Source organism: Papilio polytes, unplaced genomic scaffold, assembly GCF_000836215.1.
Source record: "Papilio polytes unplaced genomic scaffold, Ppol_1.0 DF824269.1, whole genome shotgun sequence".
Classification (NCBI taxonomy): Eukaryota; Metazoa; Arthropoda; class Insecta; order Lepidoptera; family Papilionidae; genus Papilio; species Papilio polytes.
In genome coordinates, this window is record NW_013524935.1 from 5,129,788 (window position 1) to 5,157,234 (window position 27,447).

The 27,447-nt window shown below is 36.9% G+C and overlaps 3 protein-coding genes across 4 annotated transcripts in view; 2 read left to right on the top strand and 1 right to left on the bottom strand.

Annotated features, from left to right (window-relative positions):
• The first annotated feature begins 18 nt into the window (after positions 1 to 18).
• Positions 19 to 1,544, top strand: LOC106107047. Its single transcript, XM_013287732.1, has 2 exons — positions 19 to 459; positions 638 to 1,544. The coding sequence occupies exons 1-2, from the start codon at positions 51 to 53 to the stop codon at positions 1,273 to 1,275; spliced, it is 1,047 nt and encodes a 348-aa protein (XP_013143186.1). The 5' UTR covers positions 19 to 50; the 3' UTR covers positions 1,276 to 1,544.
• A 1,306-nt stretch (positions 1,545 to 2,850) lies between these two features.
• The window catches only part of LOC106108425 (GPI transamidase component PIG-S), a 39,175-nt gene continuing 14,578 nt past the window's right edge, over positions 2,851 to 27,447 (bottom strand). Inside the window, exons 1-11 of one of the 2 annotated variants that reach the window (XM_013289601.1) lie at positions 18,618 to 18,722; positions 11,875 to 11,965; positions 10,512 to 10,651; positions 7,855 to 8,067; positions 7,109 to 7,306; positions 6,344 to 6,444; positions 5,830 to 6,007; positions 4,828 to 5,027; positions 4,240 to 4,381; positions 3,587 to 3,791; positions 2,851 to 3,015 (exon numbers count right to left, since the gene is read on the bottom strand). In XM_013289601.1, the coding sequence (XP_013145055.1) occupies positions 2,901 to 3,015; positions 3,587 to 3,791; positions 4,240 to 4,381; positions 4,828 to 5,027; positions 5,830 to 6,007; positions 6,344 to 6,444; positions 7,109 to 7,306; positions 7,855 to 8,067; positions 10,512 to 10,651; positions 11,875 to 11,965; positions 18,618 to 18,630 (1,596 nt within the window). In that variant the 5' untranslated portion in view covers positions 18,631 to 18,722 and the 3' untranslated portion in view covers positions 2,851 to 2,900. Of the gene's footprint in view, positions 3,016 to 3,586; positions 3,792 to 4,239; positions 4,382 to 4,827; positions 5,028 to 5,829; positions 6,008 to 6,343; positions 6,445 to 7,108; positions 7,307 to 7,854; positions 8,068 to 10,511; positions 10,652 to 11,874; positions 11,966 to 18,617; positions 18,723 to 27,447 lie in introns of those variants that run through there. The other variant, XM_013289594.1, reaches the window with a different exon arrangement.
• Positions 18,762 to 27,447, top strand: part of LOC106108414 (protein I'm not dead yet) — a 35,612-nt gene continuing 26,926 nt past the window's right edge. The window contains exon 1 of the mRNA XM_013289582.1: positions 18,762 to 18,919. The gene's annotated coding sequence lies outside the window, so the exon portion shown is untranslated. The remainder of the gene's footprint in view (positions 18,920 to 27,447) is intronic.

Sequence of the window (27,447 nt, forward strand, 5' to 3'; positions counted from 1 at the left end):
TAAATATCGATCGCGGCGATGGTCGTGGCGGGTTGTAGGTCACGTTAAAAATGAGCTTGAAAAACGCGGCAAAAATGACCCAACGGGAGAAATTCGAGTTAATTAATTCGGAAGTGCGTTCTTTTTACGAGTATTGTAAGGAGGCTGGAATATCAGATGAGGATATGGACATAATATGTCGCCCATTAACATCGGCCGTGAGGAAAGCATCCATTAAGAGATGGACCCGCACGATTTTATGTGTAGTGATGGTGTTGGCTATTGGATATACTGTGAGCCAGACAGACAGTTTCCAGTGGCATGCGGCTGCCCTCGCCAGAATGATGTTAATCCGACTGCTTCCAATCTGGGACTGGACTCCGCTGTATTACAATAAATGTCTGATCGAGAGGTCGCAGCCCCACAACTTGGACAACGATTTGATTTCACCTACGGATTGTATATCATGTGAATCCATCCGTAAGTTACAGAAATTATACGTAGGAATAGATGCCAAAGCTTTTTTGTCTTCTTATAATTTTAAATGTTATTTTTATTATAAGGTAACAAGATTAAAACATTTCCACGACATTAAAATATTTATTAGATACCAAATTACATGATACAAGAAAGTTTTAATAGATTTATAACTTTTCAGAGACAATCGCCCGCGTTACTGATTCCAATTACAACGAGGTATTCAACCACCATCTAGTGCGAGGTGCACCCGTCATCGTCGAGGACGCGCACTACGACTGGTCACTGTCCCGGGACCTCAACCTGACTAGCTTCATCGGCGACGACGGCCGCCTGCGAGACTCTGTACCCTGCCGCGTCCTCACCAACATCCGCCTCGGCCGACAACCCATGGACCTTGAGGAGATCGTCTCCAGAATCACCAGCACCAACATACCTAGCTGGTTCGTGCACTTCCAGAACTGCGATATCCGCGCCGTCAAGTCCTTCCGACTCCTCGCACCCAGACCTTACTTCCTCTCCCCCCACATCCCCCCTTCGCACTTCAATTGGTTACTCCTCTCTAAAAATTATGACACCCATAGATATAAGTTCTTAGAACTGGATGTGGGTTTGGTGATAATGTCGCAGCTAAAAGGGAAGAATTTCATACAATTAAAGCCGCGGGCGCCATGCGAAGATATCTGTTATACCTTGAATTTAGAACTTGTAGAGGGGGAGACCCTGGTCCTGGTCACTTCCCTATGGGAGGTGGAGTACCGGCCCAGCAAGGGGGAGAATGTGGCCATGCTCACAGAGACCGACTGGCTGGAGTCATAATGCTGGACCATTTGAATGTTTGTCGTTACTGTGGTTTAAAAGTTTGATGATGTTGCCAGTGAAAATACCTAACAGTTCAAAATGCTACAATTTAAGCCTGTATTATAGTAGAATAGGATTTTTGTTTTTTTGTAACTTATTTTCTGCAAGGTTAAGAAATATTGCTCGATTTGTAAGTACAAACCATAATAAATATCAAAGAAAAGATTGGCTATCTATGAGTATATATTTAATCTACTTTTGAATTAATATAACGTGTAAAAAATTAATATTTTTTTTGTTTAAAATCACGCCTAAAATTCCCGCCATTTTATAATTCATAAATAATAGAACGGGGTTACTTTTTTAATATGATAAATGTTTTTCTTCGTTTAGCCACTACTGCAGTTACAATCAATGCCTTATTTAAAAAAATGTAATAGGTAATTTTTTTTTTATATTTCTTTGACAAAATTCAATAAAAATATTATGTATATTGGCTAGGTGGATATTGAAACGCGTTGTAACATATCAACATCTCCCACGATCTCAATCTCATTTGTTATAAAGTAGAATGACACTTTACGATATTCTGCACTATCACATTTACGCCATATTTTGGTAAATTGTCTTGAAAGCGATTGCGAAATAAAAAAATAATTATAAAAAACATTGAGTCCCCTTTTTTTGTGCCTATACTTTAGTTAGTAATATTTTTAAATTTAATATACATGTTATTTGTTATAATAAATACGTATAAAAATAATCGCTTTTAAGACAATGTTCGGTTGCTGCAAATATTGCATAGATATTGTATAGCATTTAAGAATTTTAAATGAATTTTGATTGTGACAAATTACCTCAGTTTTACATAATATATTGTAATGTGAAGCATATATACTCTTTTATTTCCCCTAGTCTATACTATCTTTACTATTATAATAAAGCGTAAACACACACTCCTTTGTTGCCTAAGATGTTGACGCTGACGTCACTCTTTAGGCTATACATTTTTACGCCATTAAACTTAGGGGGTAATATTTTGGATATAATCCTAATGTGGGAAAGTGTAAACAATAAAATAAAATTTTCATTATTCCATGCGGATGAAACCGCACGGGAACAACTAGTACCTTATACATATACATAATTTAAGGTAATTAAAACAGCAATAAAACACACTTTCTTGGGATATAAATATATAAATTTACATATTAAATGAACTTTTAACGGCTTCATGCGCATAAATTATAAAAACTTTATTTCATTGTTTACATTGGTCAAATTATCAATTACAAATGTTAAAATGATACAACATGATAAATTTGTTTCCTTTATGTTGGCAGTAACTTATGGCCTCTTTCCCATATTAGGAATTTTATCCAAAATATTTACCCTTAAGTTTAATGGCGTTAAAATATATAACCTAAAGCAAGAAGGAAGTGTAGGGTTTTTTTATTAAAAAAAAAAGAGAATTGTTCAAACATATGCTGTAATTGCTGACATCTTAGGCAACAAAGAAGTGTGTGTTTACGCTTTATTATAATAGTATAGATATAGAAAGTTTCGGTAAGTTAGGTATTAAATAAAATTCCATTATCATATTAAACTTTATTAAATAACTTCTATAGGTTAAAATAAGCATTTTAATCAGTCTTCTCTTTAGTTTGAGGTTTCTTTTTAAGCCAGAGCAATAAGTTCTTCAGAGAGAGTACGACTGGGAACATGATGGGCAGGAACAGTGGAATGTAGATTGCATATCTGAAAAAAAAAACAATTTATTTAAATTAGAATTAAATGAAAATAAAAATGTTAGAAAAAACTAATCTAGATATCTTAAGATTTTTCGAGATGTTAATTTTAAAATGTTTAAGACGCTCCATATTTGTTTATGTTTAATTTTTCTTCCACTTTCGAAAAAAATGCCTTGTTACAACGAGACAAGCTCCGTTTCTTACAAATAACAAATTAAGTGACAGTTGCACAAACGACGGGATAATATTAAAAAATAATTTGTCGTTTACCCATCATTTTTTCGTACAGACACATTTAAAAGCTAGAATTTATTGGTACTAGCTTTGGCCTGCGACTTCGTAGGTGTGGAACTAACAAATATCTATCTATATAAATTATAACACGGCTAAACTCACGTGATAACATTCGGTGTAGGCACCGACAGTATAAATATCTATCTATCCAAACTTTCAGATTACATTAGTTAGAAGTAAGTTACCCTGAGTCGTGTCATTGACTACGATGCCTAAAAGTAAAAGAGGGGGGGGGGGGCAGATCGAACGTATAAAAGACTTTAAGCAAGTAATAAAAGGCTTACTTCTGATCATCAGGGAAGTAGAGCAGCGCGAGCAGACTGGGCTCCATGAAGGCGGTCTCGGCGGCGAGGTAGGCGTCAAGAGAGTCTCTGTAGGCGCGCAGGAGGGCGCCGCGCTCCGCAGCCGCGCGCCCCGCGCCCGATGACGTCACCGCCGAGTTGATGCCCGCGCCCACCTCGTCGTTTATCACTATGTTCGATATCTCACCTGATTGGGAAATATTAACTATAAACTATTTGTATGGATTTTCATATAATTATGTTTTAGTCGAATGATATTGGTAATGTTATTTGTCTGTAAGTTATTATACGTTTACAAAGTCAAATTTCATTGTGAAGGTTTATAAACTATAAGATTGAATTGAAGAGACGTATTTTTTTATATTATAAGGTGGCAAACAAGCAAGCGGCCGCCTGAATCCGATGAAAGAAACTCTCAATTGCAAATGCGTTGCCAACCCTTGATCAACGGACAAGGAAACGCACATAAAGATATTTCCCCTTCCTATGCGTCATCCACTTTCCCTTCCCATACTTTCCACTTAAAAAAGGAATCAGACTGTACACAGAATAGTTTCCACTTAACGCCTGTATTGCTGGGGGCGAGCCATTCAAGGCTGGTAGGCAAAGCGAGAGTGAGGTGTGGGCCAGTATACCGAGCAGCTGCGCCAGCGAGCGCAGGTGGTGGTGCGCGGCGGCGAGCTGCTCCAGCGTGCGCAGACGCAGCAGCGCGTCCAGCTCCCAGCGGCGCGGCGACACCGCCCGCAGCGCCTCCAGGTGCGCGCCGGAGATACTTGCCTACAGAACATATTATGGCCTGAGCGATAGAACCATATTGCGCATTTCTGATGACCACCTTCTTGTTGCTGCTCCGTTCGTCTACTGTCTTTTATATAAAAAAGAAACGATAATAATAGTATCCGTAGTAAGTCATTGCTCCATTAAGCTGCAGTGGTGCTCCTAAAATGGGTTTTGGCTTTACGTAATTAGAGTGGGATACATGCCAGTGAAATGGAACAGATTGCATGCCAGTTCACAACAGTACGAAACGTGTATGTCATATTTCGTACGCCCTCAGCCCCTCCCTGAACTTACATGGACGTAATTTCGACAAAAACCAATTCCGTATACCTGAAGTTTACACATTTCTATAACTGGCATGCGAAACTTGAATGCAAGTGCGCCAGCTACTGGCATTGTTCCCAACATATTTCTACATTTTTGAATAAATAAATCAGTATTACCTTGTCCGTGATGCCGAGCAGCTCCCGCAGCTGCGCTATGAAGGTGCCCATGACGAGGGGGAGCGGCGGCGCCCAGGAGGGGGCGGGGGCGCTGGCGTCGGCGGGGGCGGTGGCGCACGCCGCGGGGGAGGGGTTGCCGAACACCACGCCCCCCCACTTCGGGGACATGAACGCTTGCACTGGACTCGATACTTTTTTATCTATACAAAAATACATTGGGAGTTTGCAAAAGTCGTTGAATGTAGAAAACGAGACCGCATTCATTTATTTAAATGTTACAAAAATTACATATGCGAAAGTTTTGATGATGGATGTTTGTAAGAGTTTGTAAGCTAAACGGCAGATTGGATCTCAATGAAATTTGGCATAGACGTAGAGGATAGTCTGGAAGAACATATATGCTAATAGAAGGTGTATGCCCAATCCATGAGGCCTTTGTTGGTAGACAAGCCTTTCCGCACAAACGACCTGTTGCCGATAATTGAGATGAAAACTATAATAATAATTGATTAAAAAAAAAAGTTTTAGTATCTAGGCATTTATTATTATTTGTAATATGTAAAGCAATAAAGGCTATTTTATTTTATTTATTTATTTTCATCATCACCAGTCAACTATACGTCCCCACCGAGGGGCTCGGAGCCTACCCTAATAAGGGGTGACTAGGCCATAGTCAACCACGCTGGCCAAGTGCGAGTTGGTTGACTTCACACATATCTTTGAATTTCTTCGCCGATATGTGCAGGCATCGCGATGTTTTCCTTCACCGTAAGAACGTCGGGTAAATTATGTACATATGAAAATTCGAAAAATCGAAAATCACAGGTACAGCGGGATTCGAACCCAAGACCTGTAGATTACAAGTCAAGTGCTTAAACCACTGAGCTACTGACGGTCGACGATTTATTTTATTTATGTACTATACATGGCAAACAATGGCTGATGATGATGATGATGATGATGATGTATCAAGAAAGAAACAGTTCAATCAGAGATACGGACTGTCGGAGTCGTAGATGACGAGGGGCGCCTGTGCGCAGGGCAGCACGTACAGCGCCAGGTTGAGGGTGGGCAGGTCGGAGACGTGCGTGGCGGCGCGCCCCTCCAGTGCCGTCAGCAGCAGGTGCAGGCGCTCCTCGCGCACCGCCAGCTGCCGCCCCCACTCGCCCTCCTCCTTCACCTGCTCACCTCTTACTGCACTCGCACTCAAACTTAGTGCTAGCAAGCTGCACTATGGTACTAAGGGCAATTCCTAACTTAAGTTAGGGGCCAAGATAGGTGCACTTCTACAAGTTTGAATGATAATAATTTATTTTTACATTTACGAAAAATTACATATGTAAACACAAAAAAGAAAATAAACTAAACTAAAGCGACTTGATGCCGTTTTATCCTGCTTTCGAAGGACCAAGATTTTTAATTTCATTTATCTGATTTTAAACATTCCAAATATATTATGACAATAAGCAAGCTGTTCTGTCTCATTTGAGGAACATGTGACAGAAGGGGGACAAACCTCTGTCGCCTGGAAGTCAAAGTTGAGGAGATAGAGCCACTGCGACTTGAGGGTGAAGTTATGCAGCTCTGACAACTCATCCACGAACGAGCCGATGTAATCTGCGCAAGTGACGTCATCATACTCAGTGACGTCATTTTATTGAGGAAGGAAGGTGTGTGTTTGTGATAATCCTACATCTATACTAATAATATAAAGATTTGTATTTTTGTATGTATAAGATTCTCTTAAAAACTACTGGGCCGATATCTATAGCAAAATGGGCGACGATTTTTATTATATTTTTAGTTTAGCCCGCTTAAACATCTTCGCACTGTAAGGTCGGCTCGCCCGGTGTAATACCACGACCACACAGAAGACAGGCGTGAAGTGGAAACAATTCCGCGTTTCATCTGATGAATGTGGTGCCATAGGCCTAATTTTAGTCACTTTCCCTTTCCACCCTTTCTTAAGAGGAAAGGATGGGAAGGAAAAGTGGATTTGACGGAGACGCATAGCAAGAAGAAATGTCCTCTTTATGTGCGTCTCCTCCTCTGTCAATGAAGGGTAGGCAACGCATCTGCAATTGCGGATGTTTATGGGCAGCAGTTGCTTTCCATTTCGGTGGATTCAGGTGGCCGCTTGCTCGTTTGCCACCTTACATAATAATAAAAAAAAAGTCTTATTACATTCATAACTTAACAGTAGTAGTATCAAAGCAAATCTTCTGTGAAACTGGGCCAAAAAAATAAGTGTGTACATATATACATGTGTGTGAGAACTCACCTTCAACCGCCTCCCTCGCGTTTAATTCCACCTTCAGGTCCTGTGGCCGAGGGTGCACCACGGACAGCACCACATGGTACCCCTGTCCGGGAGGGAAGCGCACGCGCCGCGTCGAGTCCGCCGTCTCGGACCTCGCGCCTCTCAGCACTGACGGCTCGTAGATCCATTGCTTTAAGACTTTTGCGAGGGTATTGGCCGCTGAAATATAGTTCATAGAATTTCTTTACGGGCCATCGAAGTAAAAATCGCATTCCCTTCTTAAAAGCAATACACAAATCACATTTGCAATGAATAACAGTGATAGAGCCCGCTTTAACATGTTTACACGAATGGGTCGATTCGCCCGGTGTAATACCACGACCACACAAAAAACAGGCGTGAAGTGGAAGCAATTCAGCTTACAGTCTGATGAGTGTGGTGCCGGAGGCCTAATTTTTGTCCCTTTTCCTTTCCACCCTTTTTTAAGAAGATAGGATGGGAAGCAAGTGGATTTGACGGTGAAGGAAACGCATAGGAAAAGGAAATGTCCTATTTATGTGCGTCTCCTCCGTCAATTAAGGGTAGGCAACGCAATTACAGTTGCCTATGTTTTTGATTCAGGTGGCCGCATGCTCGTTTGCCACCTTATATTATAAAAAAAAAATTATCTATCTTGTTATGTGTAAGCCTATCATTATTTGCTACCATTACTAGTATGCAGTTTGCAACTTCCCTCCAAAAAAAATCTGAAAATGTAATTCACATACCTTTAGCATCCCTAAAGAATACAACCCTCTCAGTACCAAGCCATACATCCTGGAATAGTGGTGATCGCTGGACGACATACAGTTTATTGTGCTGTGGGAGGTCGTAAGCACCCCCCACTTCCTCCACCGCTTCATGTTCATCTGCGACCGAGTCCAGACTCCTGCGCAAACCTTCCGGGAGTACTACCTTCGTTATCTTGAGGTTTAAAACATCTGGAACCATACCATTCCATTAAAACAAGCAAACTTTACGTTACTATGTTCTTTTACTTGGATATCATATATTGTTTGTTGTATACGTTAAATAATTTAACCTTTAAAATAATATAATCGTGATATACTTATTAACAGACGCTTTGTTTTGCGTAAAATATTTATTTTATAATTAGCTGTTCCCGTGCGACTATATTCGCATGAAATTATGAAAATTGTTTTATTGATTACATTTGTCAAATTCAATTGAAAATGTCAAAATGATGACAAAGTATGGCAATTTTGCTTCCTTGATGTTCGCAGCAACTTATGGTCTCTTTCCCACATAAGGGTTTTTATCAAAAATATATACCCCCTAAGTCAATGGCTTGAAAACATATAGCCTAAAGCGTGACGTAAGTGTAGGGCTTTTTATTAAAAAAGGAATTATTCAAAAATATGTTGTAATTGCTGACATCTTAGGCAACAAAGAAGTGTGTGTTTACGCTTTATTATAATAGTATAGAAGAATAGATAGTACAGATTATAAAACTTAAAACATCCTGCTTGCGAAGGACCATAAAGTCTATACTTACAAAGTATTTTTTTGTATCTAGGCTCTATTAGTCTTACATAAACGGGTTGAGGTCTTTAAGTCTACTAGTCTGAGGGTCAAATAATTACGGAAGTATTCTATAAATAACAGTTCAAATAACTTGAACTAGATATAGTTCCGCTGCAAATCGATGTTTCTACAATATTTCCTGTTATAGATCAAACAAATAATATGAATCAGTTATGGCTGTAATCTAGAAGGGTAGGCAGAGATATGGGAAATATATTTTGTTTAGTTCTATTTCCAATCTTTTGTATATACTTTACTATATAATAATACATCTTCGTTTATACAATGGTTGTAATTTTATCTATACCTATACTATTATAATAAAGCGTAAACACACACTTCTTCGTTGCCTAAGATGTCAGCAATTACAGCATATTTTTGAATAATTATTTTTTTAATAAAAAGCTCTACACTTACGTCACGCTTTAGGCTATATATTTTCACGACATTAAACTTAGGGGGTAAATCTTTTGGATAAAAAACCTAATGTGGGAAAGAGACCATAAGTTGCTGCCAACATAAAGGAAGCAAAGTTGTCATCATGTCATGTCATTTTGACATTTGGAATTGATAATTTGACCCATGTAAACAAAAAAATAAAATTCTTATAATTCCATGTGGATGAAGCCGCATGGGAACAGCTAGTATTTAATATTAAGTAAATTATATAGTTGCAAACTGTTTTCTAACCTGCCACATCGGCCCAAACAAACTATACTATAATATTTACATTCCGATCTTATGATCAGTATTATTTTATCACATTGATGAATGACAACTAATTTGAAACTGTCAAGTTCAAGGTCACTAACCCGGCAGGTTATCGTAAAGGGCGAATTATTTTAAGAAACTGGCCGATAATCGTACTGGAAACTATATAAAAAAATATCATGTGTCTTATCTACATTTTATACCGAACTGCATTATTAATCGACGCGTAATTCCGTGACATTAAAACCACTGAAATACAATTCGTTGATTTAAAAAAAAGATCGCAACTGACTGTATATCTCTTTTTTAAAAATCGAATCAATTAAGGTAACAAAATGACAATCGATCTCGTAGTTCGAACATTGCATTCAGCAGTCAAAAATATAGTCGCGGAAATCCGTGGTGTCGTGACCCACTTTAGAAAACCTGAAAAATGTTCCTTGCAACGATATATCCGCCTCTTTTAACAACCAATAAGGTAATAGTGAGTTGCAAACATCACCATCAGTTCACTATACGACCCGTCTGAGAGGCTCGGAGCCCACGTTATTTAGCGGTGACTAGACCACTGCGGGTTGACTTCACACATACATACGAGTATGTATGTGTGCATTTACAATCTATACTAATATAATAAAGCGTAAACACACACTTCTTTATGGCGTAAGATGTCAACAATTACTGCATATTTTTGAATAATTCTTTTTTAACAAAAAGCCCTACACTTACGTTACGCTTTAGGGTACACATTTTTCACGCTATTAAACTTAGAGGGTAAAATAAATTGGATAAAAACCCTGATGTGGGAAAGAAACTATAAGCTACGAGCTGCCAACATCAAGGAACCAAGGTTGTCATTTATGCATTTGAATTGTGACATTTCACAAATGTAAACAATAAAATAAAGTTTTTATAATGTCACGTGTGTGAAGCCGCACGGGAACAGCTAGTGTTTTATAATAATAAGCAAATAGTCCTGTACCGACCGATCTGTTTTCGTACCAGGCATATTGAAAAGCTACGTCATATTGATTGTTCCGTTTGTCTCATTGCGTACAGAAGCTTTTAGTTTTAAAAGTGTACACCTACAGATTGACCAACTGTACTTATGTTTAATTTCTACACTCACCATAGTCTTTGAAAGCCTTCTCGATGAGCTCGGTGACTTCAGCTGCGGTCTTCTCATCATTAGCGAGGACTGTCAGTTCAGTGGTGATGTAATGCGCCTGCGTGTCGAATTCGCTTATCTTGTCGTATGGTAGCGATACTCTAGAAGTATAGATATTCTATTATAGTATTGCTGTCTTTGTTATTGTTAAAAATAATGAGAGAGATGGTAATATGTTGCATTAGAATTTTATATTGATAGGTGGCAAAGCGTCTACATATCTACGGAGGACGAGACGCATAAGAAGAGGAAATGTCTTGTTCTTAGACATCATCTCCGTCAAATCCGCTTCCCTTTCCCACTCTTATAAGTGACTTAAATCAAGCCTTCAGCACGCACACTCATCAGACTAATCGTGGAATTACTTCCACTTCACGTCTATCTTCTGTGTGGTCGTCGTATTACACGGCCGGCTGGCACACTATGGTATGTTGCTGGCGTCTACCCCTGTTATTGAGATTGTCTGATAATCATTCCCTGTTTTCACAATGGTCCTCCTAAGAAGCCAATCTTCACTCTCTCTCACTTACACTTCAATTATTTTCTTAATGCATTTATTCAGACTTCAAAGCGATACGTACATAATTTTTTACTGCGCATTGCAGCGATAAACTCTTGACCTCTAAATTATTTATACAACATTTAGTTACGTAACGCAGCGTTAGGTTTTTGTTTATTTATATATACTTATATCGGTTTTATCGAACGGTTACATAAATATTATGTATCAGTTATCGTGTGTTAATTGACGAGGTATGATATATTGACATAGTTAGAAGAAACATTTCGTATTACCGAACAGAAAGATCTCTCTGACTTGCACCTTGTGTTTTGTGCTTTGTGACTGACAGCTTGTGTTTTGGATTAATATTGGAATAGCATTCGCCCACGACTACGCATGCGTGGAATTAAAAAGTGAGTAGCCTATGTGTTCTTCCAAACTATCCTCTACATCTATGTCAAATTTCATCGAGATCCGTTGAGCAGTTTAGGCTACAAACTCTAACAAACATCCATCTAAACTTCGCATTTATAATATTAGCTTTCGCCCGCGACTCCGTCCGCGTGGAATTAAAAGAACCAAAACTGAGTAGCCTAAGTGTTCTTCCAGACTATCCTCTACGTCTATGCCAAATTTCATCGAAATCCGTTCAGCCGTTTAGGCTACAAACTCTAACAAACATCCATCCATCCATCCATCCATCTAAACTTTCGCATTTATAATATGAAGTATGAAGTATGATTTACGATACTCTAGGGACAGCTGCCTCTGGTGAACATGCTACTCTGTGGAACCAGCCTTCTTAAACTTTGGATGGCATACCTGTAGACTTCTGTCGTCTTCCACCAGAGCGGTAGACCGATCACGATGAGCAGACCAACAAAAGACGCACTCGCCAACATACGATTGGTCTCTGGAACAATAAGCGTACAAATATTAAGCATTACGTGAAAAAAATAATTAAATATCTATGTCTCAGTATTTTGCCATTTTTCTCTGGAGAATGTGATTTTATATAGAATTTTCTTAGAAACAAAACACCAACATTTTCTACATAATTCGATGTAAATAAGCATTTATTGTACACGTGTTCTGTTATCTTAGTTAATTAAAACATAAAAAAAACACTAATTTATAAGGTCTCGACACGATCATGCAGTTAGATAAGTTTCGGTTATTTTTATAACAAACTAGTGCTTGACCCCGACCCCACCTCCTGGTATTGATAACTTATCAAAACATCCATTATCCATCCAATCTATTTTACGATTTTATAGACAGCACTGGATTTTGTCTTGAATTAAACAGAAACTTAGTACCCTATGTGTTCTTTCAGACTATCTTTTACATCTGTGTCAAATTGCATCGATACCCATTTACCCGATCTAGAGATACCTTCTAACAAACATCCATCTAAACTTACGCATTTATAACATTAATAAGAAAGAAGTGAGACAGTACAAAGAAAGATGCGTGATAGCCTTGGCGAGACCAGTACGGTCCAGTTATCCTTTTCTCGAACCTTAGGGACACTTTGATGTTTAGTCTGATTGAAAACGTTCTATATTTTCAATTTTACGGTGACATGTAACGTAGAGGGCGGCTGCTAAGGTCGGGTTGCGCGGTCGTGTAACAATGAGCAGTTTACAAAAGCATTTGCTGGAAACGTCTGTAATATCAGAGACTACTCCATTCTATACCAAGTATTGAATGACGCCTCGGATAAAACACGAAGCGTAATTATTAACGCATAAAGTATTGGGAATCATATTTCAAATCAATAGAAGTCGAACAGATAGACTACAATTATCACGCTATAACTCCAAAAATTCCAAAACACTTAAAACCGAATTTCGCCAAGTGACGGAAATTTCAAAATGGCCGCCACGTAAACGACATAAATGTTTGTATTAACTAGGCGTTAGACTGAAATGGAATTTGAGTAGATTCGTCCGGAACTTAACATCACCAGTATTTGATCGATATATTTATGTCATGACACGTTTATAGTGTCATTACTGCGCAGTAGTGTCAATGAAGCGGGGGTTAAAGGTTGCACCTCCAATTGTGACAATCTGCACGGCGCCTCGTGTCAATGGAGGCTAGGAGATCTATGTCATGCTGAGTCTTATATTACACGTCGCAATAACCATCATACTAATATTATAAATGCGAAAGTTTAGATGGATGGATGTTTGTTAGAGTTTGTAGCCTAAACAGATGAACGGATTTCGATGAAACTTGGTATGGATGTAGAGGATAGTCTGGAACACATAGGCTACTTACTTTTGTTTTTTTTTAATTCCACGAGGACGGTGTCGCGGGTGAAAGCTAGTTAATAAATATAAAGAGAAAATTGATAACTTTACAGTGGCAAAAAAGAAACAACAGTTTTAAAGTATGAGACGACAAACAAGCAAGCCACCGTATTACGTCAAAATAGCAAAACAATTGCTGCCCATAGGCATTTGAAGACGCGTTGCCATTAGCTACCTAATTCCCCTTCCCACCTTTTCCTTGTCAAAGCCAAGTCTAAACTAAAACCATAAATTTCATCTTTATAATACAGACTGATAATATAAGCTAACAATCTATGTTTTTACATACAAAAGTCTATCGTAAAAAAATCAGATTGTACTTTGAATTGTATCTACGACACTAGATGTGTTAAACACGAGACTTTTGACGTCACAACTCCATTTTCGATTCGTTTACAAAACAACTTAGATCGTAAAATGATTTAGCATGTACAGATATGTACACACACTGTAGAGGACGCGGGATATGAGCACATGTATTCAGAAAAAAATATTATTCAATCTTCAACACATATGTAATATAATCTGCTAAATGTTTAAGTAGAAATGCTTTTGGATGTAAAGTATAATAAGATGCAAACTTTCTAGCAGTTCGCGAACATGCAGACGTCTTCGCTGGTCCCTCGCATACTGCATACATTAGTCTGCAAGAGCGTTGCTAGCCGAAAATATATAACATTTTTTTCAGGAGTATTTATTATCAAAATGTGGTCCCATGTTTAAATACTGATAAATAGGTTTTGAGTGAGCTATATGACATGTTAAGCATCTTACTAGTTCATATATCTTAGTTTATTTAAATGTCTTGAATTAGGATCTGTTGGGTGGGGTCTGTAGGGTCTGTTACGCAACAGACACTACTGTCTATACAACACACCCTTTCTCCTTGGTCCGATACTAAAGTTATGGGGAATTGCGAGCCACCATAAAGTTTGGATCACACTATATCATTAGTCATCCAATTTCACTTAAAACGACAGGTGGTATCATATTAATATAAACTATATCTTGTTTGATTTTAAAAGAAAACATCATTCGATTCATGATTCACTTTCATAACACTTTCTAGATACTACACTTAAATGAAGATCATACGCGTTGCAATTATATACGAAAGAAATTTACAAATTCAAATATAAATACAAGTTAATTAATGTATATATTATTAAAAATATTTTTATTGAGACAGCCTCAACGTTCTGTTCAAGAGTTGAAACTTCTTTCTCAAAGGCGACCAAAGCATCTGCAGTTCTTTTGGTATTGCGGATGTCCATGGCCGTCGATGTGCACATCGGTGTTCCCGATTGCACCCTTCTCTTATATAAAAACTAGCTTTCGCCCGCGACTCTGTCCGCGTAGAATTAAAATAAACTAAAGTGAATAGCCTATGTGTTCTTCTAGTCTATCTCGTCAAATTTCATCGAAATCCATTGAGCTGTTTAGACTACAAACTATAACAAACATCCATCCATCCATATAAACTTTCAAATTAAACCTTACCCAAGCTTCATTAACTCAATAATGGTCAAATAACGTAGTAAACTAACCTTTGAAATAATATTGGGTGTTATATAATGGACTAAAGACGTACACGGTTAGATAAATCATCACTTATAAGTGAGGTTATGATCTCAAGGGCTGCCTAGAGGTGTGCATGGTGCATTATGTTGCAATTTCTTGTTCATGTTGGCAGCCCTAAATTGCGCTTCATGTTATTATTTTGCAGTAGAACAATGCACTAGTCTTTCTCAAATACAAATTGAAGTAAATTTATTTCGCTATTTTAAATATATTACGACCAAATTATCTGGCCCCTACAATTTATATAAGTATTTTTTTCATGAAGTTACAACGCAAATGTGATTGAATATTAACCATTTACAGCATACATGCTAATTATCACCAAAAATGAAACAATACGTAAATTGTGAATCTAAACATTACCTTGAAATGTCAAAAATTACCGAACTTACTTACTTTGACAATGTCTTTAGAATATAAAGGTAGATTTCCATTACCGAAAAAAATATAATTATCTTATTTATAGCATCGAGAATGTGAGATAAAACAATTTTACTAACGGGCAGTGAAAACCTATGTGTATATGCAAAACTACAGCCACTCGCCACTTTATGCGACTTGAGTCAATTTGACGTCATTATGACGTCAAGAAGTAAAGAGGGAAAGAGACAGTGATAAAACATACGACATATTGGTTACAAAGAAATTACGTAACAATTATAACGGGTTTTTCATTCATCGAATGTCTGTTAAAAAGTAAAACGTGAAAAGAATATTTCTTGACAATACACGATCCATATACGAACTTTGCCCGCAATTTAGTCCAGACGGAATTGAAATGTTCATCATCTCTCCTGTCTTATCCAACGTTGTGTCGGCGCACCGGGTTTTCGTCCTCCAAAGCACTCTATCATCCGTCATCTCATCAGTCATCACTCCCTTCTTGATCATGTCACCTTTCACGCAATCCATCCATCTCTTTCTAGGTCTACCTCTACCGGTGTACCTCCACATTCATAACGAACGTCTGTCTTGTACATGCGATTCATCCCTTCTCATAACATGCCCATACCACGCTAACCTTTTACTCCTTTTTTCTCAACCACTAGGGCTACTCTCAAACTTCCTCTAATATACTCATTTCGTATCTTATCCAATCGTGTTACCCCACACATCCATCTTAACATTCGCATTTCCGCCACATGTATTTTCCTTCGTATTTTCACATTCGTCGTCGCTTGCTTAACTTCACAATTACTTTATAACTTTAAGTCTGTAAATAGATTACAGCAATGCGGTGATGACACTCCTTATCACGACAAACAACCAAAAATTTGTCCATATATGCGTTCCGTAGTAATTAATTTAGCCTTTAATTTTTTCAGTCTTGTTGACATGGCTTACCGATTAAGACTTAGTTATTATAAGTTTTAACTGACTAGGGTAATGTGATAATGGTGGTAAACCGAGAACGCTGAACAGAAACCTTACGTCACACTATACCGCCCACCAAGTTATGGCTAAAACGGGGGTGCTGAAAAAATCGCGAGAGAAAACACTACTAGAGCACAGAATGACATGGTATAACTTCTGCTTGCCAAGGATTTTGTGGCATTCATTTCGCCATCACAGGAGGTCGCTATTGAATTATAGTTTCGTGTAACTTATGTCTATAATATATATGGTTTTCCTCCACAAAAAGGCGATTCCTAGAAACGACAGGATAAAACAAATGTTAGCCGCAAGATAAGAACTTTACTGGCGTAAAACATGAAGTAATTCAGTATTATTATCATCCAATTACGCCTTAAATAAGAGTGCGTTGCAGCTAGGCAAATATATAATAATATAGCGCTATATGTAAATAACTAAAAGTACAAACATATTAATAAAAAAATAAAATCAGATATAAAAATTTTCTCTAGTAAAAACAAGAGAAAATTTCATGCATTTACAATTTTCTTTACAAAATAATAACATTAATGACTTTTTCATCACAAAGTATATAAGTAACTTTATAAGAAAACCACCCTCACCCTAAACAGCATTCGATCATATAAGGGTTCAACAACCACCCTTCAAAATTCGCCCTCTTTAACGAAAATCACCCTCGCTTTTACCCATCTAACTGTTACGAACGTAAGTAAATTTTTACAAAATAAAAAGAGATAAAATAGCCTATAGAAAACAATTAAAAACTTAACAAAAAATAACAAGTCCTCGTCAAATTGATGAGAAATACAGCACTAATTTATTTACGAACTAGCTGTTCCCGTGCGACTTTTAGCACGACGAAATCATGAAAATTTATTTTATTTTTACATTCGTCAAATTATCTATAGCAAATGTCAAAATGACATGAAGTGACAAACCTTGTCTATCTTGTTTCCTTGATGTTGGCAGCAACTTATGGTCTCTTTTCCACATTGGGGTATTTGTCCAAAATATTTACATGTGGGACATAGGCAACAAGGAAGTGCGTGTTTACGCTTTATTATAATAGTATAGACTAGAAATTGATAAAATCAATTAAAACGCACCCAAGTCAGGACTTTTATAATCTTGTGAACATTTCATGTAAGTTTTTTTTTAATTCATTATGGACAATAGTTTATCATGGAGTATTATTTTCATTCTTGAGAGCTATGCAATTACAGTAGAAACTCGATAACTCAAACCTCTGTAGCTTAAAAACTTCTATAACTTCAAACAATAATATGTTCCCTTCTTAACAGAGCCCAAAACCTCTACAACATAGACCCTTTATAGCTTAAAACCTCTATAACTTAAAGTATTTTGTGTTTCCCTTGGACTTTTATCGAGGTTCTGCTGTATTTTTAAATTGCTGCTTTCAATAATTCGCGTCGATTTTAGAACTTAGGTTTTACTTCATTTTAATTCAATATTCTTAGTAACGAGCATTTACATAACAATGCAATTTCAATGACATAAAAACAATAATGAATTATAAAAAAACGTTAGTTAATTTTTTATCTGTACAAAAAAAATAAACGTGTCAGAATAAAACGAACCGTTGTTTCAATATGCACAAAAATAACTTACATCACAAGATTAAACAAGTTCAAGTATCAAGATAATGTGTAAAAGGATTATTCCCAACCGTCACCCCGCTCTGTCCCCAAGTGATAATAAAAAGTTTCATCCGTCCCACCTTTTAGTCCCACCATCACCAATAAGGTGACAGATGGAACCGTTATGAAATAAAATAAGTTCCAACCGTCCCCTCGTCGCAAAAGGTCCCGTCCCGCCATAATAAAAATTTCCTCCTGTAGCGTCACCGAAATGCGAGCCGCAGTAAACTTTGAATGGAAGTATACGGGGTTATTCACTTAAAACGATATTACGCTAGCATTTGAAGTAATAAATCGTTTTGGTAGTAAAGATATTGAAGTACGTAATCATGCAGTGTTCGGAATTGTCGACGGTAAAGATGACAAAGCCTTTTAGAGTAGTAATTTAAACTTTCAAGGCAATAATTAACTGCACTAAAGACAAGCAGTAACACTGAAATGCTTTCGGATTAGATAAAGCATTAATTATCAAGACACGAGCCCGATCATGTTGACCATGACATTGCAATAACTAGCAATATATGGACTTCCGCATTGATCGTTTGTTAAAAACAAACTGAATAAACATTTTTTATTTGATGACGTAAGTGCGTTAGTTAAATAAAAATCACAAAATAATGCAGTCAAAACCAACCTGACGTTGACATCACGTGTTCCGTGTTTATCGAATCGGTTCACGCACTCTAAATTAAAAATAAAAAGGCAAAAGCAACGCGTCCCTAGAGCCGGCGCGGGAACACTAAAGAAAAAGCGCTCGGCCAATCGGCCAGTCCGCAGCAGAGACGCGCGCCGATCGTACGCGCTTGTCACATTCTCCCGCCATTTATGAACCCGGACTGCGTAACCCGTAACTAAAATATATTTGTGCAGTGTTGTTATTTGGAACACCGGTGTGAAGCCGTTAATAAATCGAGAACAGGATTTTCCTGATATAATGTGAGTGTTAAATTATTTATTTTCAACATTTTATACATAATAAATATTTGTTAGGTATTTGAATTTATTATTACGTTACTTATAGTTGAGTAATAAAAATGCGTTTTAAAAACAAGACGACGTTTGAATATTAAATATGTTTAACTTCCTTGAACAAAGTTCATATAGTCGATAGTTTTTTTTAAATAACGTTGGTTTTGTGCGTAACAAGGAATCCTTGCATACAATTAACATGTAATAGAAACGATGACATAAATATATTTAAGGTCGTTCGAAAACTATAATTCACAATCGTATTTGGTTAGCAGTTGATATTGTCCACACGTTTCCGTGCAGTCGTGGTTTTGTGTGCCCTTGACAATGAACAAAGTCGCAAAGTTGTTGATCTTAAAACGATATTCTACCTACATTAATATTAAATATAAAAATCTTTATTTTAAATTTAAAATGGTTCGATTTTCAATTACAGACAGAGATGATATCTCTAAAAAAAATGCTTCATGTTAAGTTTATATTCTTTTGACAGTTTTATAAGCCCTTTAATCGTATCTATTAATGTAAATTTTGAAAAGTCGCGTCTATAACTTCAACAATTCTTTGGCAGTCAAAATAAAATTGAATTGAACACATTACACAAATAACGGACTAACTCATTATCGTATGTTATACGCTGTAAGGGTTATTTTGACGTGCATTTTAACTTATTTTACGAGTATCGTAAACGTATGTCAGAAAATTATATATCGTCAGGTCACCCCCTTCCACCATTACTGAGATTGACGATCCTGAACCTGTTTCAAATAGGTTGTTGACTTCGGAAAGCCCTATGCATTTATTACTCCTTTTGTATAAAACCCAGTAATTATAGTACACGTAAAGGTGTGATGACACGGGACGTGGTAGACGGCAAACTGCGAATCGAATATCAAAATAATTCAAATCATAATAATATAAATGCGAAAGTTTAGATGGGTGGATGTTTTTTAGAGTTTGTAGCCTAAACGGCTGAATGGATTTCGATGAAATTTGGTATAGATGTAGAGGATAGTCTGGAAGAACACATAGGCTACTCACTTTTGATTTTAATTCCATTCGAACAGAGTCGCAGGCGAAAGCTAGTTATCATTAAAATGTAATAATGTCTGTCGTTGCATTACGTCCACGGAACCACACTTTAAAATCTATTTAAAAAATCTGGAATTATCTACGATATTATTTTCTTCAGTATAACTATTTAGTCGACAGATCTTTAATGTTCTGATTCTCTATAATTTTCCAGTATTTTTATATCTATCCTAATATTATAAAGAGGAAAGATTTATATATTTAGATTTTTGTATGTATTGGAATAACTCAAAAACAATTGGGCCGACTTCAAAAATTCGTTTAGTATTAGAAAGCTTTTTTTACTATTTTATTTTAATTCCACGCTGACGAAGTCACAAGCAACAGCTAGTATGCAATAAAATTACAAAATATTGTTAAAATTAACCCTGTCATCAAAGCCGTAGAACTGCACTCTGTCAACATGCTTACGTCATCATGTCAAGTATTTGCGTTTTTCAACGAGTACATAAAAATTACGCAACTCCTGTACTATGTAAATGAATACTTGGACTTTGCTTCCAAGTTACACTTACTTTGTTAAAGTACAATTTAAACTTCAAATGTAAAATTTTAATCTTTTAGTTGTTTTCATTAAAACTGCTTTTGTTTATGGGCAACAGTTATTTTTTAAAACTTAAAAAATGCAAAGAAAGTAAAAATAGATTACAAACACAGATTAAAATATTGACGCTCGATAATGCAGTCTTTTAAATCGACAAAAGAGAGGCGCTTAATGTTATAAAATTATCAAGATTCTGATAAGCATCAGTGGTCACTTCCAGACATATTTGCGATTTGAATCTCATGCGTCAATAAAAGACATTTATGATAAAGTGACAAAAATCCGACGAACATAGACAAATCACTCAAAAAGAGCATCGGTGGCTCAGTGGTTTGAACACTTGACTTGTAATCTACAGGTCTTGGGTTCGAATCCCGCCATATACCAATGTGATTTTCGAATTTTCGTATGTACATAATTTACCCGACGTTCTTACGGTGAAGGAAAGCATCGTGATGCCTGCACATATCGGCGAAGTAATTCAAAGATATGTTTGAAGTCAACTAACCCGCACTTGGCCAGCGTGGTTGACTATGACCTAGTCACCCCATATTAGGGTAGGCTCCGAGCCCCTCGGTGGGGACGTATGGTGAGCTGGTGATGACGATGATAGACAAATACTTTATCAAAACATCTATACTAATATTATCGCATAACTGTTTAGTCTCGCTTTGATTCCTATGTTATATGGAGGTGACCATTACTCGATTTTTAGTTGTGCAACCAAACAGTTGAGGCTGCGAAACAATCGACAATCGCACAAACTATCGCACAGTTTAGTCAAAGGTGTAAGCCCGCTATTAGAAAGCTAAATTATCACTAAGATTAGCTACATTTATTTTTAGATTTGAAGAAGAAAGATGTCGAAAATAAAAACACTATTTATTAGGGTATACTGTTTGGTATTATAATATTCAAACTTTACGACTGCTCGAAGCGAGTGTTATTTGACACTTACTATAACGCAAAAGCTAATAGTTATTACAGAAGCTGCTTACAATAGATTAAATAACAGAAATTAACACTAAGGTATTGCTTAGGTTGCCGTTAACAAACTGTAAGTATATCTTACTAATATTATAAATGCGAATGTTTAGATGGATGTTTGTCAGAGTTTGTAGCCTAAACGTCTGAACAGATCTCGATGAAATTGTCTGGAAAAACACATAGGGTATTAACTTTTATTTTTTTATTCCACGCGGTCGGAGTCGCTGGCGAAAGCTAGTATTAAGTAAATCCTTAAACAATACAAGTTTGAAAGTAATGACGGATAAAGAACCAGTTAGATATAAAACGAGTTTTATATTGACATGCGTCCTTAATTAATTACACCTACGCCAATGCTAACATAACAAACATTATCGATTACTGTATATTTGCATGTTATAATTTAGGACATTTAGATTAGACACAAAATCCACATAATTTCTTATAATTTTAAAACACATTTTTAAAGCCACATTACGAAGAATATCAAGGAAATTAATTGATGTTTGTTATCAACTAAATAGTGATAGAATACATTATTTTTGAGCTATAATCCGCGCGGAAGGAGTCGGAGGCAAAAGTTAGTAGTGTCTAAAATCGTATTCGAATTATCTTTGATTATTATCGTTTAACGACGAATCTATCTGACAGCAAACTTGATTTTAATACTGATAACTGCCACTGACTTTGTTTTATTAGCAATTCTTTAGTCTGCTCTTAGAGTATCCTTTATCAAGATACACATTACGGAGAATATCAAGGAAATTACGTGTAACAGTTATAAACCAGGAATATAAAACAATCATTAACCATTTACCACATTGGGGAAAACTATATATGACTAGCTCTTTCCCGCTACTGTGTGCGCGGAATTAAGAAATACGAAAGCAAGTAGCTTATGTTTTCATCCTATGCCGATGCAAAAAATCATTGTCATCCGTTCACATCTATACTAAAAGAATAAAGCGTAAACACACACTTCTTTGTTGCCTAACATGTCAGCAATCACAGCATATTTTCGAATAACTCTTTTTTTAATAAAAAGCTCTACACTTACGTCACGCTATATACTTTTACGCTGTTACTTAGGGGTAAATATTTTGGATAAAAACCCTAATGTGGGAAAGAGACCATAAGTTGTTGCCAACATCAAGGTAGCAAGGTTGCCATGGTTTGACGTCATGTCATTTTGACATTTGATAATTGACATTTGACACATTTGACAAATGTAAACACTAAAATGAAATTTTTATAATATTAAGCGGATGAAAACGCACGGGAACAGCTAGTTTATAATATTAGGAAAGTAAAATACGAAGTAAGATATAATTAAACGTCCCATGACGCGTTTTCTATTTTCCCGGTAGCTATAAAAAAAGGAATAAAAGTTCATACTTCATATTCTCTTTCTTTCTCTACAAAAATCTTGAGACAACGATATTTTAAATCAATCCGCAGTGGAAACCGGTCTTATCACATGCGCACTGCATACGGGAAATATAATTTATCTCAATAGATAAGCCGACGTTTTCGTCAAACTTGCCAAGCTTATGATAAGATAGTGAAGCAAAAAGCTTCCAATTCAGTTGTATTACTAAATTAGTATAATTAAGTTAAAAATGTAGATTTTTTGACCCAATAATAATAAGATTTAAGCCATATGCCACACGGACATTGCCACAACAGTTTCATGTTTTAAAACTACAACTGCAACGTGTCGCACCACTCTAAAAACTTTTAATCGCATACGAATCATACTAATATTATAAATGCGAAAGTTTAGATGAATGGATGGATGTTTGTTAGAGTTTGTGGGCTAAACGGTTGAACCGATTACGATGAAATTTGGTATGGATGTAGAGGATAGTCTGGAAGAACACATAGGCTACTTAGTTTTTTTAATTCCACGCGGACGGAGTCGCGGGTGAAAGCTAGTATGTAAATAAACACGCAATATTACGCAGAAACATGTTTCTAGAATAAAACATTCCTACAATCCATAATTCAATAATATTATTACTTTGTAAACATATTAATTAATAATTACGATTATCCAAGTACATAATACTCATTAATATATGTCGTTGCATATATCGGATATGCGATTAGATAAACGCAAGGATAAAATATAGAAAGATCTAGATACTTAGTACTTAAAACTGCACATAACATTACATATAGGACAAACCAATTGTACTAATTGTTGGTCCAAAGAACACTAACGACAAAGATATATAAATAAATGCGAAAGTATGTATTGATGTTTGTTATCAACTAAATAGTGCTAGAGTACATTGTCTTTGAGCTTAAATCCGCGCGGAAGGAGTCGGGGGCAAAAGTTAGTAGTGTCAAAAATCGTATTCGAATTATCGTTGATTATTATCGTTTAAAGACGAATCTGACAGCAAACTTGATTTTAATACTGATAACTGCCACTGAGTTTGTTTTATTAGCAATTCTTTAGTCTGCTCTTAGGAAATCCTTTATCAAGATACCCTAAATGCTGTTAACGAGTGGAAGTTATTCCCTGCAATTTAAGTATTAAATAAAGACATACACATGTCTGAAAATAAAGTTTATTTTCAGTTTACGAACCGGGTCAGCATGACTCAGAGAGACAAAGTACAGATTCTGCAAGAAAATCAAATCGAACAAAGAAAACGTTCTTTGTTTAAAGATAGTCAAAACATTGAAAGTTTTTAATTACTTCGTAGAATACATTATCTTCGAAAACGTTAATTGACCTTGATAATAAAGACAAAGTAATAAAAATAGGGGTTAATGTAAGCTATGATAATTTCAATAAAAGCGCATATGATAAAAGTTCCGGTTCGTTTCAAACACGATAAAACACACAATATTGAGTTTTTATCGAAACATTTGTATAGACCACTGGCTGTCGCTCGCAACTTAACTGGTAGCCTGTTCTGAGTCTAGAACAGAGGTAGCGAATCACTGGCTTACGACATATTTTGGGCACGTCAATAATAATAAAAATACTAAGAAAACATTATGAAGTAGGCAACGGAAATGACGTAATAATCGTAGTCAAAATTATTCGATGGCACGTCAAGACCTCATTGAACATTACTTCAAAAAATGGCACTTTGATGCAGAGACGTTCGCTCTGATCTAGGACATAGTCTAGCTGGGGCATACCTCTCGGCGGCACCAGCGAGCGAGGGGGGGTCCCCGAACCTGCATTGCTCGGTGCCGTCTCAGAGGGGCGCCTTAGGGCGCAGCGTCCCAATTTATTGGGACGCATCGAGGGCCCTTTCTCGGGGCGGTCAGTGAGGCGTCGCGGTGGCAAGCGACAGCAATCCCGTGGCGCCCCACACAATGGCCAGGAGGGAACAGAGGGGTTTAGTGGGTATGCCCCATTATGGGGAGAGTCTCGCATAACTCTCGTGCCTGCCCCGAGGCACGGAGTATGCGTAAAGCATTCCCCTCTCGAAAAAAATGGGGCATACGTCAGCGAGATTAGTTGTAACGTTCTAAAGATAGGCAGTAACAAACATATAAACAACTTATAATATTAGTAAGAAGTAATACAATGTAATGACATATATTTTACCCTATTAACAGAAGGGTTCATTTTATTCGCGTGTAAGTTTTAATGTGGCTTTGTAAATTGTGATGGCCTTTTTTTTTTCGCGGGGGAAATCTTAATAAAGATACCTTGTTTCCGGGTTGGAATATGGTTATGTAGGGTTTTACCTACTAAAACCCCCTCGGTGGCCATCCTCTAGTACTACAGGTGGGGCTCCGCGATCTCCGGTGGAACGCACCGGTGCCCCACTACACTCAGCTACTGCGCTTCCCAGGGATCATACGCTCCAATTAAAAGATGTTGCGGCAACATGGGACCACGCCATGTTTCCGTCTTCCCGGAATCGGATTACGGCGGTCAAGGTACCCAACCTGACTACCTCGATCACAGGGGTAAATTGTGATGGCCTACAGTCTAAGCGAATGAACCTATTTTTGACCGCCATTCCAAAAGGAGATACTCACCTCGTCTCTATGTTTTTTTTGACAAGTAACGTGTTTTCGTGTGCCGTGAATCGAGTTTTTTTTTAATGGAATTCGTACACATGACATTGTTACGCGTTGCGTAATTATTGAATAGATTATACAATAGTTAATGAATTTTTACGATCCCCACACGATACTCATTATATACAATGCGTTTTTTTGATGACACTCATTTGATGTCACGCGTATTCCGCATGCTATCGACTTAATGTCAATACTATTTATTTTTTTACTTTTTAATAACACTGACCTCTACAAATAGACAGGCTATAAAATGTCTGATCTTGTGCCTATTTGTCTTCTGTCTTTTTGGTGCTGATAGCGGTTGTAAATGGTGGTGCGGATTCGAATTATTAAAACGGACATTTAACGAAACGAACAACAAAATGTCATCTCCAAGCAATCTCCTATCTGTTTTTACAGATCGTTGTTAAACAAAATTGTGGAAACTTAGGTATTCACTGCAAAAGACTCTAACAAAAATATCTTTAACTTTTAAATAAAATAGTAACGCACGAAATATGAGATAAAAATATAATCTGAAACCTGCTATTTACGATGCAACGGCCAATTCTATTGTTAATGAAAACAATTCATAATAACCATCATTATACGCTATTTTAAGTTAATCATGCAATTAAAACTTAAAGGTTAACTCTGATAGTAACTAGAAACAGCTGTCAGCTGTTTGCGAAGTTATATAAGACTGCTTAGGCAATATACAAGTAATAATAATTGTTTTACTTAACTAGAAAATCAATAATCTTGTTTTTACCATCACTAGGGGGAAAAGATTGTTATGTGAGAATCTTGTAGCGGCCCTATTAAGTGCCCTGGGCGGTTGCGAACCCCGCTCTAACGCCGGCAGTGAATAAAATATACCCGTGGTTTAAGTAATGTGATTTTTACATCATAATGTGGCAAACGAGCAAGCGGCCACCTGAATCCGCCAAAATGGTGAAAAGACCGCTGCCCGTAGACATTCGCAATAGAGGATACAATAGTTACCCTTAGTCGACGGAGGAGACGCATATAAAGAAGATATTTCCTTTTCCTATGCGTCTTCTGCACCGTCAAATCCACTTTTCCTTCTCATCCTATCCTCTTAAGGGGCAAAAAAGGTGGGAAGGAAAAGGGACTAAAGTTGGATCTCTGAAGTGATTTAATGTGGATGAATGGTGTGAAAGAGCATTGTTAGAGACAGGATTCAGATATAACGACTAATAGAGATGCTTGGTAGGGTAGTGTAAACGACCTCCAGGGGGAAAAAGCAGCTTAACGAAGGTGTACAGTGAAAGCCCACGATGCTGAATCGTTGATATCTTTGCCTCAATCTCCTTTTCATACATTTCTCGTTTAACAAAGATGCGTAATATCAACAGAATTTCTAAGAATTTAGACTATACTAGAATGTTAACATAATACTTGGAATAACGCAATTGCTGCAGTCGGCCATATAAGTTTTTTTACCGAGAATGGTAATATTGATGTTGTTCAGTTGCATTGAACAGCAATGTTTACAGTTCCGATTACAGCGTGCTTATATGGTCCGTGTATGGTAGATTTATCTCATGATCTCGTTTGTAGTCGAATATAGAATCTCACGTAAGCAGATGTTTCACAGAGTTATTAAACATACAGAACTTCCTAAACATATTTATGTTTTTTATTAAATAAATAAAAAAAGAGAAGAAAAACAAACTGTGCAAAAAAGGATACGGACCAAGAGTCTGTAGAAGTTGATAAATAAAAAAAAATATTTAAGTACACATACATAGTAGATTATAGAATCTCAATGTCAAGGGCGGAGCCAGCTTTGGCGCCAGGGGGGGGGGGG